This window comes from Aquarana catesbeiana, linkage group LG05 (genome assembly GCF_042186555.1).
Source record: "Aquarana catesbeiana isolate 2022-GZ linkage group LG05, ASM4218655v1, whole genome shotgun sequence".
Lineage (NCBI taxonomy): Eukaryota > Metazoa > Chordata > Amphibia > Anura > Ranidae > Aquarana > Aquarana catesbeiana.
Genome location: NC_133328.1, coordinates 248,217,964 through 248,234,399, shown reverse-complemented (window position 1 = coordinate 248,234,399; position 16,436 = coordinate 248,217,964). Strand labels below are relative to the sequence as shown.

The 16,436-nt window shown below is 44.2% G+C and overlaps 1 protein-coding gene across 1 annotated transcript in view; it reads right to left on the bottom strand.

Annotated features, from left to right (window-relative positions):
* Positions 1-16,436, bottom strand: part of CLPTM1L (CLPTM1 like) — a 232,071-nt gene that overhangs the window by 79,408 nt on the left and 136,227 nt on the right. Inside the window, exon 10 of the mRNA XM_073630688.1 lies at positions 1,784-1,887. Coding sequence (XP_073486789.1) covers positions 1,784-1,887 — 104 coding nt within the window. The remainder of the gene's footprint in view (positions 1-1,783; positions 1,888-16,436) is intronic.

The window sequence follows — 16,436 nt, the reverse complement described above, 5'->3', positions numbered from 1 at the left end:
AAGACCAGTCACATGAACACTCATTGGAGCGCCGGGCTGTGGAGGGGGTGGGCACGGCTGCTTCTGGGTCTCTCCACAAGCAGAAAGTTGGAGCCAGCTGTCAGTCACTCAGCGGGGTGGATCCCAACAATATTGTCGGGATCTTTCGAGAGCATTGAGCAGCTCTGTCCCAGCGGCAACAGCCCACTATCAGCTGTCTCTGGGTCACAGAACGAAAATAAGTATATTCCTGACCTACACGCAAAGAATGGCCAAAAAAACTTTGGCCATACTTATCTTTTAGGGGAACCCTTTATTTTTAATATTAAATAGGAAATGGGGCATAATAAACACTGTTGAAACTATTATTGTATATACACATCCATAAAGCCCTATTATCTACAGATCTTTCTCTACAGTATAGTAAATGGTGAATTATGAAGTCTAATGTGCACTGTATTATTGCTCGTGAAAACAAAAAATTGGCATGGGGAGAGGCAAAATGAGGCTGGCGCTAAAGGACTGAAAAGCTCTGTATGTGGGAAACCTAAATATTACATATGTATGCACATTAAATGCACAACTGTCATTTATTGGCTTAATTTACCATTCAGGGAAAAAAAAAAAAAAAGTGTGATATATGCAAAGGTCTTCAAAGCATTTTTTTTTTGATCCAGTAGTTTCATTAATTTACTTACAGAAAAGTCACATAAGAGCTTACTCACACCGACCAAACTTTAAATGCCCTGCTTTACCAGAGTGTTGTGCATTAAAGCCCATTGCATTACTTACTTTTTTAAACTTTATTTGAATTGTAAAAAGTGACTATTTGCCTCTCCGCACAACAGCATGGTGACATGCAGTGCCATCTAGTACACTGCAAAAAAAAAAACAAAACAAAAAAAAAAAAAAACACAAAAAACGGCATGTCTGCATTTTTCCCGCACTGCACCGAATATCGCACCATTATTGTAGTGTGAACGGGGGAAATTGAAAGCATTCGTTTTCTATGTGTCCTTGCGGTGACTGGTGTTTTTTCAGTGCAGAAAAATAAATGCACATACTTTGAGTGAGCCCTAAAATTTAAATAGGGAGTCCCGCGCAAAATTTTTTTTTTTTAAAGTCAGCAGCTACAAATACTGCAGCTGCTGACTTTTAAAATATGGACACTTACCTGTCACAGGGTCCAGCGATGTCGGCACCCAAGGCCGAACCATCCCTCGGTCCTCGAATGCTGCTGCCGCCATCTTTGGTATGGGAATCAGGAAATGAAGCCTCGCGGCTTCACTTCCCGGTTCCCTACTGCTCATGCACGAGTCGCACAGCACAATCTGAATGATCCGTGCTGTCTCTGGGACCCGTGTGTCCCAGCAGACAACACGGCCGGACGGGAAGAGGCATAGACTCCCGTGGGAGTCTATGCCCAGAAGTGGGTGCAAATACCTGTCTTAGACAGGTATCTGCACCCCCCTCCCCCCTGAAAGGTGCCAAATGTGACACCGGAGGGGGGGAGGGTTCCCAAAAGCAGAGGTTCAATTTCTGTGTGAACCTCCACTTTAAATACAGAAGAGCAAACAATCCTTCTTCCTTTGGTATTGCCCACTTTCAAAAAAAATTTTTTGGGTGCATATATGTACTTTTAATGTGCATTAACACACAAAAAAAAAAATAAATAAAATTGTTGGTTATCACTGGGTCATGATCATTTAGTTGCATAAAAAGAATGGACAGCTGACTATTTTACAGCTACGTTTAGATAAACAAAAATCATCTTTACTAGGTTACCCTATAAATTACATCTCACCTCAATCACAGCGCCAATGCCAGCAGGGATCAAAACCAGCAAGCTGGTTTGTTCATCCAGTAAGAAGAGGAATATTACCACAGTGCTAAAGCAACGCCACAACACTGAAAAATAAAGTACATTAAAAATATAATTGCAGAAAAATGCATTTTCTATATATATATATATATATATATATATATATATATATATATTTATTTTATTTTTTTAATCTTACTGGTTTACGTTCATTTTTCCTAAATCATGAGAAAAAAAAAAAACCATAGAATTATAAAACACAAATTGAAATCTGAAAATGTAAATGTGATCAGGGTTGTGGGTAAACAATCAATTTATTTTTAATAAAAGATACTTTGACAAATTAGGCCTGTAGAAGTGATGACCAAGCCAAAGTAAACGTCACACAATGACTGATTCATTAGGCCTGCAGAAGTGATCAACAAGCAATAGTAAACATCATACAGCGATCTGACATTGAAAATCACAAGGTCCCAAAATAATTTAAATTAAGAAGTGATTTTCTAAAGGTTAAGAAAACACTTTTCAATTAAAATGGAAAACCCCCTTCAATCAAATAGTAGTCTAATATATCGACTATATATTGAAATATGTGAGAGCAACTATTTTTTTTTCAACTACACAATTAGTTATACTTTTAAACAGGAGTCCTTCATATATTTGGGGATACCAAGCTACTTCCGGTTACCAGTGTCTTTCTTTTCTTGCATGTCTTTTGAGAACCATTGTGAAGATGCCTACCTTGTAACAAGTTGAATGTAAAACAGAGCCATAAAAGAGCAGACTCCTCCACTGGGACACCCTTTTACTACTGATTTTGGCCTCCCAGTGTCACCCATTACCTGAATATTGTAACAACTTGTCTGACTGTCACAAGTAGTAGAACTAGAGTACAATTGCAGTGTCATTACGTTTAGTCAAGGCTATTTACGCCTATCATTTTATGAGACCTAAAGGTGATGGATTGGAGGCAAAAGAATGTAAACAGATGCACATTCATTTACATGCGGTTGCTCATAGATCTAGTATGGGTCTGTTGAGCATTGGTTTTTTTTTACTACATCTCAAGAAAAACAAATGAAATAATGCCCTCAGTGCAATGGAAAACATATCTTCCTGTCTATGTATGGTCATATAAATAAGAATGCTAACTCTTCTAGCGTAGGAGGCATGAGAAGAATTAAATGTTTTGTATATTTATCTACAAAGAAATTTTTTTTTTGTTAGCTGCATCTCTGAAGACATGTTATAGCTGATGGGTATTTTGCTATGATTTCCACTTTCCAAGTGATTTCCACTTAATAGGTTTGTAGCGGCCTCATACATCCCAGGAGAGGAATTTAAGGTTAGGGGATGTTCCTATGGGACAGGAACCATAGAGAGTGATGCAGAAACACAGAACAGGAGGTAGAGGGTTCTGTGTCCTGTACAGTCCTCAAAGACATTGAATTTGGAGAGGGGTCAATATTATTTTTATCTGAATTGATATTTACAGGACACAGGCTGGACATTCATAGACCCTGGGACAATAAGCAGAGAAATAGAGGGTGGGACAATAACAAGGCAAAACAGAACACTGCCAACAGGCCCAACAAAACAAGCACACAAAGGTCAAATGACCAAACTCAGGAGTACAGATGAAAAAACCTTGCAACCAAGGCTGCATCCACTGAGGCCTGGACATCCACCTAGTAAAACTTGAAGATATGAATTGACCAGGTGGCAGCCTTTCAAAATTGGGCAACAGATGCTTGATGTCGGAAAGCCAGGAAATGCCAATCTACCGAGTGGAGTGAGAAAATAAAGGTACTGGAAATACCTCATCTTTGAGAGCATAAGCCGTCGCAATGAGTTGTCTTATCTACCTAGAAATAGCGGACATAAAAGAAAGTTTGCTTTAAGAGACACGGTCGGCAATACAAAGAGAATCCATTTTCTGGCTATAGAGGCTGTGGCTGTCAGATAGACCCTGACCACGTTAACCACGTACAGACAGTGGTGAGCAAATTATTTTGGGTGCTTTGAAGCAGCGCACAAAGAAGGAAAGATAATATCCTCATTGAGGTGGGAGGCCGATACTACCCTTTGATACAAAGGAGGGTCTTGGATGCAAGACCATTTTAACCTTGTGATGAATCAGGACAGGCTCTTCACAAGAGACACTAACTCAGAAACATATCTGACAGAGGTGATAGGCCATTTTTCAGAAGAGATCACCCAAGGGGAGTTATCTAATAAGTTCAAAGGGTGGTTTTCTGCAGGGCAGAGAGAATTAAGCTGAAATCCCAATGAAGCATAAGGTGCTATAAAGGGGGTCTGATCCATAAGGCACCATGAATAAAGAATCTAATAAGAGAAAGTGAAGCCGCCAAACATTTCTGGAATAGAAAGGATGTCGAAATGTGTCACTTAAGTGTACTTAAAGCGGTTGTAAAGTCACTGATCACAAATCCTGGAATCCCTTCTTGTTAAAGCAAGATTTACATTGCAGGGTCTGTGTTTTTTTAAAAATTATGCAGCTAAATACCTTATTTTACAGCGCCGCTGTGTAGTCACATGACTTCCCTGGGGGGGAGATTCCCCTCGGACGTCAGCCGGGTGGCCACTTAACCGCAAAGCAGCGCGGTAAAATAAGGTATTTAGCTGCATAATTTTTAAAACACAGAAACTGCACTGTATATCTTGCTGGAACAGAGGGGATTCCAGGATTTGTGATTCATGACTTTACAGCCACGACAGCAGGGGCAAGGAGGAGATGGCCCACACACACAGACTACTGAGCTAAAAGGCAGGGAGGGAGGGGGAGATACTGTGGGATGACAGAGGCACGTAAACTGACCACAGTGTCATGCATCAGTGGCCTAATGAATACTGTGGTCAGCTCACATTGGTGGACACAGGAACAGGCAGGATTAACCAGGTATTTTACAGCATAGAGAGGGACAAATTACACTGCAGAAACACTATGCTCTTTATCATGCTTTGAAGGAACAGGAGCATTTTTCTTTTAGGGTTACAACTTCTTTAAAGGCCAAATTCTGTTCAGATCCAGATTGTAGAAAGGCCAGGTAAAGAATCTCTGGGGTTGAAAAGCATGTGCTCACTTCAGGCAACAGGTGTGAATGACAGAGTCAGCAATACCCCTGTCTTTCAAGATCTGGGTTTCAACAGCTATGATGCTAAAGCCTCTGACTAAGAAGCACAATGGAACAGGGGACAGCAGGTCTGGCCTGTTTGGAAGAGGCCAGGGGATGTCTCCAAAAACATTGATTAGGTCTGTGTTTTATGTTTTTCTGGGTCAGTTTGGTGCAATGAGAACCACTAAATTCTTATATTTCTTTTGGGGAGCAGCTGAGTAAGAATCTGCACTGGAGGAAAGGCTTACAATAACCAGATATCGGACTGGGCATCCAATGCCAGTGCTGGGGGATCCTTGGTTCTGGCCACAGAATAGCTTACTACTGAACCTGGAAGCCAGATGTGCACATCTGGAGCTCCCTATTTCTGATAAAAGCGATTGAAGATAAAAAAAAACTATTCGCCTTTGTACAGGCAGTGACAGCTGAAGAAACCTGTCTGCCAATTGTCCACTCCTGGAATATGAACAGCAGAGATTGCTGAACAGTGGTTTCCCACCCAGAAGAGAATTAGACTTACTTTCCTTAGGGCTGTCTGTTTTTTACTCTGAGTTCTAGGATGTTGATAGGGAACGTTGCTTCCATTGGGGCCCAGGTTTCCTGAACCATAAGGGGATCCCCCTCAGCCTATGAGACTGACATCTATTGTTACTGCCCTCCATGAGAATGGAAGAAATGACTAAATTGGAAATCCACCAAGCTAGGGAGTTGCTTACTGACTGAAGAGAGAAATATGAAGATTAAGAGGAGTGTGTTTGTTCCAGGCCAACAGAATGTTATGTTGAGGAGGCTTTAAGTGGAACTTGGTAGCATTGAATGAGGCCACCATAAGGCCCAGGACCCTCATGGAGAATCTTACAGAGCGCTGTCTTTTTGATCTTGAGGTCCGAGTGTGTTTTAGGGAGTCAAGTTTGCTGGGAGGAAATTTTTTTCCATGGGCCGTGCTCAGAATGAGGCCTACGTATTTTAGGTGAAAGGGGGCTGGAGGGCAAACCTTTTAAAGTCAATTACCCAATCAGAGCCCTGAAGAATCTAGATCAGTGTTTAACCTCTTTAATGTCAAGGCACCCTTATAAAAGTATACCTAATCTCAAATGTAAAAAATGATACTGATAAGTTTTTTTAATTGGAAAAAAACTACTTTATTGAAAATGGTACATAAATCGATATAGATCAACATGGCCAAAACAATAGTACATACATGAACACATTGAAGTGACTGTGTAGCATAAAGCAAAACACTCAATGGAGGTGGAGCCAGTACACAATATATATATATATAAAAGAAAGGGAGAAAACAAAAAAAGGGAAGGGGGGAAATGAGGGGTGAGCATATTAAGTACACGTTTCACCATCTGCTAACCATCTGCTCCAGACCTTTTCATACTTAAGCGAACACCCTCTATGTACATAGATCAGCTTCTTATATGGAAGAATGTCCTTAACCTTTTTCCAGCATTGGATTGTAGAGGGCAGGGCCTGCATCCACTTACGGGCCACTGCTTTCCTCGCCAAGAATAGCGTCTCATGCAAAAAGGTACAGAGGGGTTTGTCTGCGTCTAAGTCCGGCAACAGACCGAGCAGGCACATTTTTGGGTCTAGGGTAGCAGGAGAGCCTATCTGGTCGTGCAAGAATCGTTTCGCCTGCATTCAGTATGCTTGGATATTTGGGCAGGACCATATAAGGTGGTAGAAGGAGCCTGGGGTGTGATCGCATTGACGGCACCCTGGATTGTACATGGAATTAAAACGCGCTATCTTCTGGGGGGTCAGAAATGTCCTATGTATGATATACAGCTGTGTGAGGTGGTCTGATAGTTTGGGGAATACTTTTTTCACGTCCTCATCCTCAATCAGTTCAATGTCCACCTCCCACCTTGTCTTGGCAGCATAGGCCAAGGCCGTGGCACTGGGGAGACAGATGGCGGAGTATAGAGTGGAGATTAGTTTGGCAGGCTCAGTACCTGTGATTGTCTACTATAGAGGGAACTGCCAAGGATGGGTTGGATCCAGTAAACTGGGTTTGTATAGCATGGCGGAGTTGTAGATATCTAAAGAGAAGGCAGTTGGGGAGGGAAAATTCGTCCTTTAGCGTTTAGAATGTTTTAAGTCCCGTAATGGTCATGACGTGGTGTATGTACAAGATCCCATGGCGTATCCACACCGCAGGGTCTGGGATGGACAACAGTTCTGGTAGATGCCTGTTGAACCAGAGAGGCGTGTGGAAGTGGATCTGCGGGGTCCCGCATTTTTGTAGTTCCGCCCGCCATACTCTCCGGTGGTGTGTCAGCATGTCTGTTTTGTGGTGGGGGGAACGTCTTGTCAACGGGGCTCTGAGGACTGACTGAAGCGGGGTATGGGCTAGGTCATTAGGGTCCTCACATAGTAGTAACTGGTATTGTGGTAGCTCAGTTTTGTCAAAATGATAAAAATGGGACAATTGGGAGGCAAGGTAATATTCCTGAAAGTCTGGAAGGGCGTCACTGGGTTCTTCAGGATTTCCCAAGAGAATTTGTGTCTACTATGCCCCCATATAAACGAATCAAGAATGGATTCGATTGTTTTGAAAATTTTTTGTGGTATATATAGGGGGGCATGCCACACTAAAAGTATCTTTGGGAGGCGTATCATTTTGACTAAACTGACGCGTCCCATAACACCTAGGGGAAGTCTGGCCCAAGTCTGAGTCTTGGTCAGGGCATACAGGGGTTCAATAGTGTGCAGTCTGCGAGCGATCTGGTGACCTGCACACCAAGGTACTTGATCAAGGAGACCCTTGGGGGGGTCAGAAGATGGGACGTGGACGAGGTAGAGAAATGGTCAATCGGAAGGATCTGGGATTTAGACCAGTTAATACTCAAACCCAAGTGGCTACCGATGCGTTCTATGGAGTGGAGGGCTGCAACCAGAGAGGGACCAGAGTCCGCCAGATATAAGAGCGTATCATCGGCATACATCCCAATCTTTTCTTCCAGGTTCCCTATCTTAAGACCTCGGATGCTAGTGTCTGTACGAATCATGATGGCCAATGGCTCCACAGCCAGTGCGTACAGCATGGGGGAAAGAGGACAGCCTTGTCCCTCTCTCTAGCGGGAATTGGTCAGAAAGCCAGCCGTTCACAAACAGTTTGGCCCTTGGGGATTGATATAGGAGCTGAACCCAGCGAATAAAGTTGGGGCCAAATCCAAATCCCGAAAGGCACTCCCACAGATAGTTCCACTCCACAGAATCACAGGCCTTGGCGGCATCCAGAGCCTCCACGACCTTCGAGCCGATTTCATCACGGGACCCCTGAATGTTCATGAATAAGTGGCTAATGTTCATCGCAGTATTTTTCCCTAGCATGAAGCCTGTCTGGTCAGGGTGGACCAGTGACAGAATGACGTGGTTAAGGCGGGAGGCTAAAATCTTAGCGAGTATCTTAATGTCAACCTGTAGCAGGGAAATAGGTCTATACGATTCCGGGTTTTTAAGGTCCTTACCAGGATTAGGGATTACTACAATTTGGGCCTCTCTCATGAAGGGGGGGTAAAATACCTGTATCAAATATGGATTTGTACAGGTCGTAGAGTTTGGGGATTAGAATTTCAGAGTAGGTGGCATAGAATTTCAGTGGTAAGCCGTCCGATCCTGGGGCCTTAGATGCGGCCAAACAGGAGAAATATCCTCCTTAGTAATAGGGGCTTTCAAGATTTCAAGCTGGTCTTTGGTCAGTCTAGGAAATTTAACTCCCGCTGGTAGTCCCTGGTGTCTTGGGGAGTGTGGGTGACTCGGGAAGTGTAGAGTGCATGGTAGAATTTCCCAAATTTCTCCTCCACTTGTTGCGGATCAATAAGGTTGTTCACCTGCAGATCTATCAATGACACCACCACAGGGGGACGCGCATCTAGATGAACAAGATACACAAGTAGTTTGCCTGATCTTTCTCCATACTCAAACACCCTTTGTTTACAGAAAAAGATGCGTTGCTTAGCTTTCTTAATGTGTAATTGGGAGACCTGTCACGTTTGAATTTTAAGATTATTGGCCGTGCTGGGTGAGGGGTCCCGAAGGAACGCCTCCTCCAACACCTGTAGATGTTCTGTAGCCTGTTGGACAATAATTTTTGATGACCTTTTAACTCTATTGATATGCGTGTAAAGGAGGGAGCGGACGTGGAGTTTAAACATCTCCCATACCATGTCATATGTGGCTGAGTCCCTGTTGGCTGTGAAATAGTATTGTAGCTCTGCGGGGATGTTATCCTGGTCCCGCAGAGCCGTCAGCCAAAATGCATTTAACCGCCAAGATGGAGCAGGGGAAGCTTTCAGGAGCTGGAGCATGACCCAGTAGGGGGCGTGATCCGAAAGTATTCTTGGAGCAAAGCCCACATTTCCGAGTTTAGGTGTCAGGGACTTTGAAATTAGAATGAAATTGATGCGTGACATCGTGTTGTGACTGGCTGAGAAGTATGAGAAAACTTTAGTGTGTGGATGCTTGTGGCGCCAAGTTTTAACAAAACAAAATCAGTCAGTATGCAAGGGGAGGGTCTAGTGCAACCATTCCGTTCAGAGCGGGGATGAGGGTCATATTAAAGTCCCCCATCCACACTGCTGGTACAGAGGGATATTGTGTCATAAAAGGCAAATATTACAAGCGAGTTGTATGGGGGAGGGACATAGCAAGCTAGTATCAGGATAGGGGATCCATTAATGGTGGCATGTATGAACACATATCTGCCCTGCTGGTCCGTCTGGAGCAACACTGGATCAAACTGAACCCTTTTTGCAACCAGGACAGATACCCCTCTGTAGTATGAGGTGTGGGTGGTGTGATAGGCCCAGCCTATCCAAGGCTTTTTAAGAGAGGATTGTAGGTGGCCCGTAACGCGAGTTAACTAGTGTGATAATGTCAGCACGCTGAGACTTGAGGAATGTCAGGACGGCTGTGCTTTTAATCCCATTGCGCAAGCCCCTAACGAAAAATTTCAGGGAACTCATGGCGGATATAAGGCGTGTATGATAGACTGCAGTTGTACCAGGACCAGCAGAGAAGACAAACATCAGATAACATAAAACACAATGACAACCAATATTGATAGTGTATGTATGACAATAACATAGTACCTTTAGCATAGACAGGCATTTGTAAATACGCTGGTGTAGTAAAACGAATACCCACAACATTCCCCCCCCCCCTCCCAGTCCACTGCCACCCCAACTCAGCATGGACATAGTACCCCATAACCAGGTATCAACTGGGGACATCCAACGGGTGGGACCCATTGGAGGCAAGGGACTTAATTTCAAGGAAGAATAGATACCCCATAGGGCTGGGAGATTTTCCAAAAAAAAAAAAAAAATCTGCGATTTTCTTAAAAAAAAAACTCGATTCACGATTCGAATTTTTATTTTTTTGGACACCGCGCTGGTCCTGAAGAGCTGCGGGCAGGAGTTTTTAGGCAAGGCCGCGGCTTCAACATAGTCCGCGGCTTCGGCTGCGGACTGGGCCGAAGCCTCGCCTAAACTCCTGTCCGCAGCTCTTCAGGACCGGTGTGGTGAAAAAAAAAAATCTAAAAAAATCTATTTGCTTAAATTTTGAATCTATTTGACCTCTCAACCTGATTCAAGATTTAAATCGATTTTTTCCCCAGCCCTAGATACCCATGATGAAAAGGAAAAAAATGGGGAAGAAGAAACAGTCCGGTAAATGGGGGGGGTGAGAAAATTCACAAAGATCCTAGGGGGGTGACTTTTTCTCTGAGAAGTGCATGGGGTGTAGGGGCCATAAAAGTGCAGCACCATTGTAGCTGTGTAGGAGAGGGGCCCCGCTTGCCATCAGGGCGATAAGTAAAGTAAGGGAGGAAGTCCCAGCAACGTTCAGTATACTATCCTCCACTGGTCTCTCTCAGGTGTGGGGAGAACGGGGACCATAAGTCAGTAAGGTCGCCGAAAGGTGGCAGGCTTGCTGTAAGGACCAGTGTAGTACAGAGGAGGATTTCCAGTTCTGTCCCCCTGCTCCACCAGGGGACATACACATACAATGCACCCACTAAGGGGCTAAACATTAGGATGAAAATGGGCAGCATTGCGGGTACTGGGGGGGAGCAGAGGGTGGGGAGCGGGGAGTACTCACACCTTGCAGGCAGTATGGAACGTTCAGGCTTGGCGATCCCTCTGATCGTCCAAGTGGATGCCAGTTCGGGGGCCTCAAAGTAGTGGGTTCGGCCATCACACTCCACGCGAAGCTTTGTAGGATATAGCATAGCATATTTAAGGTGTAGAACACGGAGGCGGCGCTTAACATCCTGGAAGCTGGTCCGCTGCACCTCATTGGAGAAGTCCGGGAAGACGGCCACATGTGTGTTGGCGTGGGGGATATTTCCCTTTTCTCTGGTCAGGCGGAGAATCTTGTCGCGGTCTCTGAAATTTAGGAATTTCGCTATCAGGGTACGCGGCGGGGCTCCTTGGGGAGGAGGACAAGCAGGGATTTGATGGGCTCTCTCCACTGCGAGCATCACCAAGAATGCATCTCTGCCAAAGTTGGATGGCAGGATGTTTTCAAGGAAGCTCGCCGAGTCTTTGCCCTCAGCAGTCTCGGGAAGGCCAATAAAGCAGAGATTACATCTCCGGAGGCGATTCTCCATGTCGTCCTGTTTCGCATTAATCTGTTGTAGCTGACGGTGCACCTCGTCAGTAGTATGTTGCAGGGGGTGCAAGATATCTTTGACTCTGCTAATGCGGGTCTCCGTTTCTGCTACGTGGTCCCGCAGGGTAGAGAGATCCTGCCGGATAAGGGATACATCAATTTTGACCTCCTCAATTTTGGTGGTGAGCGTGCTCTGGCACAGGGTGATAGCAACGAGCACCTTGTTAGTGGCCGCCTCGGAATGTTCCGTGTCCGAGGAGGCGCCAGCACCATCTTTGGCCTGTTGGTCTTCTGCAAGCTTGCGGTACTTGGAGAGTTTGTCAGCAGCCTCAGAGATTTTTTCGGCGGAGACATACTTCATAGGTGGACAGGAGGGTCCCCGGGTGTACCAAGATGGCCGCTGCCTACTAGGCCGGATCCTCAATATCTTCCTCCCGCCATGGTTTAGGAGTAACACAGTAAGAACTATAGGTAGTGGTCAGCTAGCTGCGAGGTCTGTAGGCTGTAAAAGTAGGAAACTGGGCTCAGGATGATCAGGAAGTCCTGTAATTACTTGCCAGGGCCGCTGCAGGGTGGAGCAAAATGGCCGCCGTTCCGGGAGCTGGGCCGAAGCCACGGACTATCCCTCAGGCAGCTACAGGAGAAGGAGGCACTGCAACAGAGGCCCCAGGCTGTCCGGTGGTTGTAGGAAGCGGAGACTGGGTTCAGGGCATCCAGGGAGGTCAGTCAAACCTGTAAGAGACGCCGGCGGGGGTGGAGCAAGATGGCCGCTGCTCCAGGATGTAGGCCAAATCCCCGATTTGTCCCTCCAGCTAATGCAGGACGAGGTAGAGGACCTGCGATGGCGGCCTCAAGCAGCGCTCTGACAAGCTGGAAGGCTCTGAGGACTGTGCTGGGAACAGGGCAGGTCTGCTGGTGTGTAGATGCTGAAAATCAGGCAGGATATCGAATTCAGTAGTGCGGGCAAGCGGAGCTCTCACTACATGTCTCCTACTCCATTGCTCTCCAGGCCACGTCCCGTGATACTGATAGTTTTACATAATGCAGTGACATCTCCAGAAGTAGGATATCCAATGTTAGAGGTGATTTATCGTTCCAAAGCAAATAAACCTTTGCACACTGATACTGACTAGTATCCCAATGTGTCTCTTCTGCCTCAGTTTCTTTCCCTCACTCAGCAAACGTGACCCTAGGGCTGTAGGAGAGGGGAAGGGGAGGGACAAACAAGGATGTTGTGCAGGTTCCAGAAGTCTTCCTTAACCGATGATGTAATTGGTTGCTTGGACACCGGAAGGTTTTAATGGTGGCACAATAAAAACTTGTGGCTTTGTGGAGCTAAAGGGCAGGCTTGATCCACCCACTTGCTTGTATAAATGTTTGAGCCATTTTAAGGCATGCACCCTGGTTCAAAAAGGCTGATCTAGATAGTTATTTGAACATTGGCAGATAGTTTAAAAGGGAGATGTATCCTTCAGAAACAAGTTGTCTAGATGCCCCAAGTTCATAAGAGGGTGAATAGGGGTTCAAGTACCTTTGCCTCTGGGGGATAAGGATAGGCCATATGGCAGTACCACAAATTGGAAGCAATATCTCCTACTGCGAAGTGCAAACTAGGTGGGTAAACTATTATTATTTAGGATTTATATAGCGCCAACAGTTCACGCTTATGGGAATTTATGGGAATATGTAGGTAGGCATTTTAAATGTCTATTGATGCCAGATCTTTTTCTTTGTTTCAAAGATGCAATTAGATGCTGTGATCAAGGCGGTTGTGCCAAAACGTTAGCCCCTTGTACCCTTTTATGTGTACCTAATAAACCATTTACTAAGGATTTGTAGTGCCGGTCTTTTCTATTGAAAGATGCAATTACTGGCCTTGCGAATTCCATGCAAAACTTTGGAACACAAAAAGGTTCTTGTTCAGGGATTTTAGGCCCGAGATGGGACAAATACCTCCAACTGTGTTTTGCTATAGTGAACAAATTTGAATAGAATCCTGACAACTCTCTGGCAAAAAGGATGGTGCAGGGCAGTGTGCAAATCTGACTGTTTTGAACAGATTTTGGCAAGTTTGAGAGAAAAAAAAAATGGTGAGGGAGTCCAAGAAACTTTATTTTGTACCCTTTGGAAACCACTGAATGAACTCATGGGACTGGGCTGTCAGGAGGAATGCACACTGTAACAGACGCGCCCCCCCCCCCCCACTCTTAGGCGTGAGGGTGCCAATTCATTGTGAAGAAGGTTTTGGAGTTGACATAATAGACCTAGAGTTCCAAGTCTTCTGCCTAAAGAAAGGGCTGACTTTTGCCTTTGAACAGAAAGCCTGGGGAGAGTAATGCGGTGCTCTTTGTTTAGAGGAGGTAGAAGCTCTCAAGGAGTGGGGTTTTGTTATCTTCTGTTGAGGACAAAATATTTTTCCAATAGCCCGTTGCAGGGCTGGACCTGCAAGAGCAAAGAGCCTTTAAGAGCCTCTCAAATTTTGTCTGCACAATCCTTAAGGCCTCATGCACACTGGTTTCTTGTAAACACTGTTTATCCTGACAGGAGAAAATCAGCATTATAAACTCACCTAAGCTGCATTTTTTCGAAACAGTCTAGGTGAGTTTAACAGAGTTTGGGAGTTTATTTCATTGGCCAGAATTTTAATTTATTCTGGCCATTGAAATAAATGCTGAAGTGATAAACGTGTCTAGAGTTTTTGAGCATTTTTGGGCGTTTTTTGTGGTCAGAATTCCCGCTTCTGAAACACGATTTTAGGAAATTCAGAAAATGGTCTATAAACTCCCCTGCGGATAAACTGCTAAAAATGTCCATGTGTGCATGAACACATAAGCTAACAGAGGGGAGTTTAAGGGCAAAAAAAAAGTTTAACAGCAGCAGTCTGCATGAGGCCTAAATTAATTAAAATCTATAGGAAAAGTAAGATTTATTTAGGGCTGAGACAGCAGGGGCTACTACTGGAACAGTCCACTATTTTGTGAATTAATTTTCAACGGATATAGCTCAGCAATGAGTCTCGGAGCAGACAAACATTTTTTTCTCCAAAGTTCCCCAATTATCAAACTGTCTATTCTATTTGTTTATGAATGGAAAATGTATTTTCAGACTATACAGGCCTCTTAGAACCTAGAGTGGCATAATGAGACATACGAGAATCAAGTGCAACTATGGCGAGGTTTTCGATTACAGAAGTAAGCATGTCTACATTGGCAAGCATTTTTCATGAAGCCACTGTATCAGGTGTATATGAGCCTAGGAGTGGGAAATCTTCTACAGCCTCCCCTAGTACTGTCTATCCCTTTAATTCTCCTCAGTTTCTACTGCTCCTAAAAGCAGGTGTATCCACTTCCCACTCAGGAACAGAAAACGAGGATTGAAAAGAAGCCTGGTGCTTTTGGAGTTCTGACAGTTGTTGCCATTGTTGCAAATATGTCTTGATCAGATAGGTCGCCCTTTGCATGCCTAAAATAAAGCTAGAATCAAGGGAAACATTGTCCTTTGTCATTCAAGCAGTGGACTGAATGTTCTGCAACCCTTCGGCAGAATGAATGTTTGTCTGAATTTTTGCCACAGTTACCCTGTGCCTGGTTTCAGCCACTGCTAACATTAAGGGTGCTCCCCAATGGGGTACTCATGAAATAGGGTGTGAAAATGGGGTAAGCCTGTCCACAGAAGGATACACAGTAACCCAGGTGTCAACTGTCCTGTATCAGTCTTCATGGCAAAAGAGTGGCAAGAAAGGGCTCTGGGAGGAAGTGGTGATAATAGGCATCCAATGGTGTGAAGTAACACGTATTCATCCTCCTGAGACTACGCTCTGAATGGTGGATTTTTTTTTTTATTACAAAGTTTGAAAGTTTTTACACCTGATAGTTTTACATAGATACTAAAACTAGTTAGGGGACAATTAACCAAATTACTTTTACTTTTTTGTTAGTTATCAGTCTGACTAATAATCAGTCCCAAAAAATAAAAACTGCAGAGGTGATCAAATACCACCAAAATAAAGCTCTATTTGTAGGGAAAAAAAAAGGACGTACATTTTATTTGGGTACAGCGTTGCAATGCTGTATCGCAAAAAAAGGCCTGTTCATGAAGGGGGTAAATCTTCCGCAGGGCAAGTGGTTAACCAGTTAAAACTCTGGTCTTTGTTTATTGCTCCTACAGTGATCTCTCTGCTGCAACTAGAAGACAGGTGTCAGTCAAAGCACCAAAACATTATTTTGTTTTGATTGTAAACCTCAGACATGAAATCTCAACAAGCACATATTTCAATAGTGTATATTTTGCCTCTCTCAAAAACACCAAATGTAATTTCTCTCTGCCGTCTAGTTTCTTTGTTATCAGCATGAGCCACTTCTAACACCAAGAGCTAAAATGAAGTAAGGGGAGGGAGATCCCAGCACTTAGCCTGTGATTGACAGCCCCAGCTCTTGTACACTGTGTAACTACTGCAGCTCTCCGCCCTCTGCTTTTTGAGTCTGTCAAAAATCTTTTAGCTTTGATTTTTACAAATATGCACAGGACAAACTGCTGCAAACAGGTACGACTTATGTATTATGTAGGAGGATTTGTTTCATCTCTGTGTCACCTGAGACTAGTCATTTCACTGGGTATAGGTAAAGGTTTACAACCACTAAGTAGCAAAAGCTTTGGCATACAACCCCTGGCAAAAATTATGGAATCACCAGTCCCTGAGGATATTCCTTCAGTTGTTTATTGTTGTAGAAAAAAGCAGATCACAGACATGGCCAAAAACTAAAGGCATTTCAAATGGCAACTTTCTGGCTTTAAGAAACACTAAAAGAAATCAAGAAAAATAATTGTGGTGGCCAGTAACAGTTAGATTTATAGAACAAGCACAGGGAATA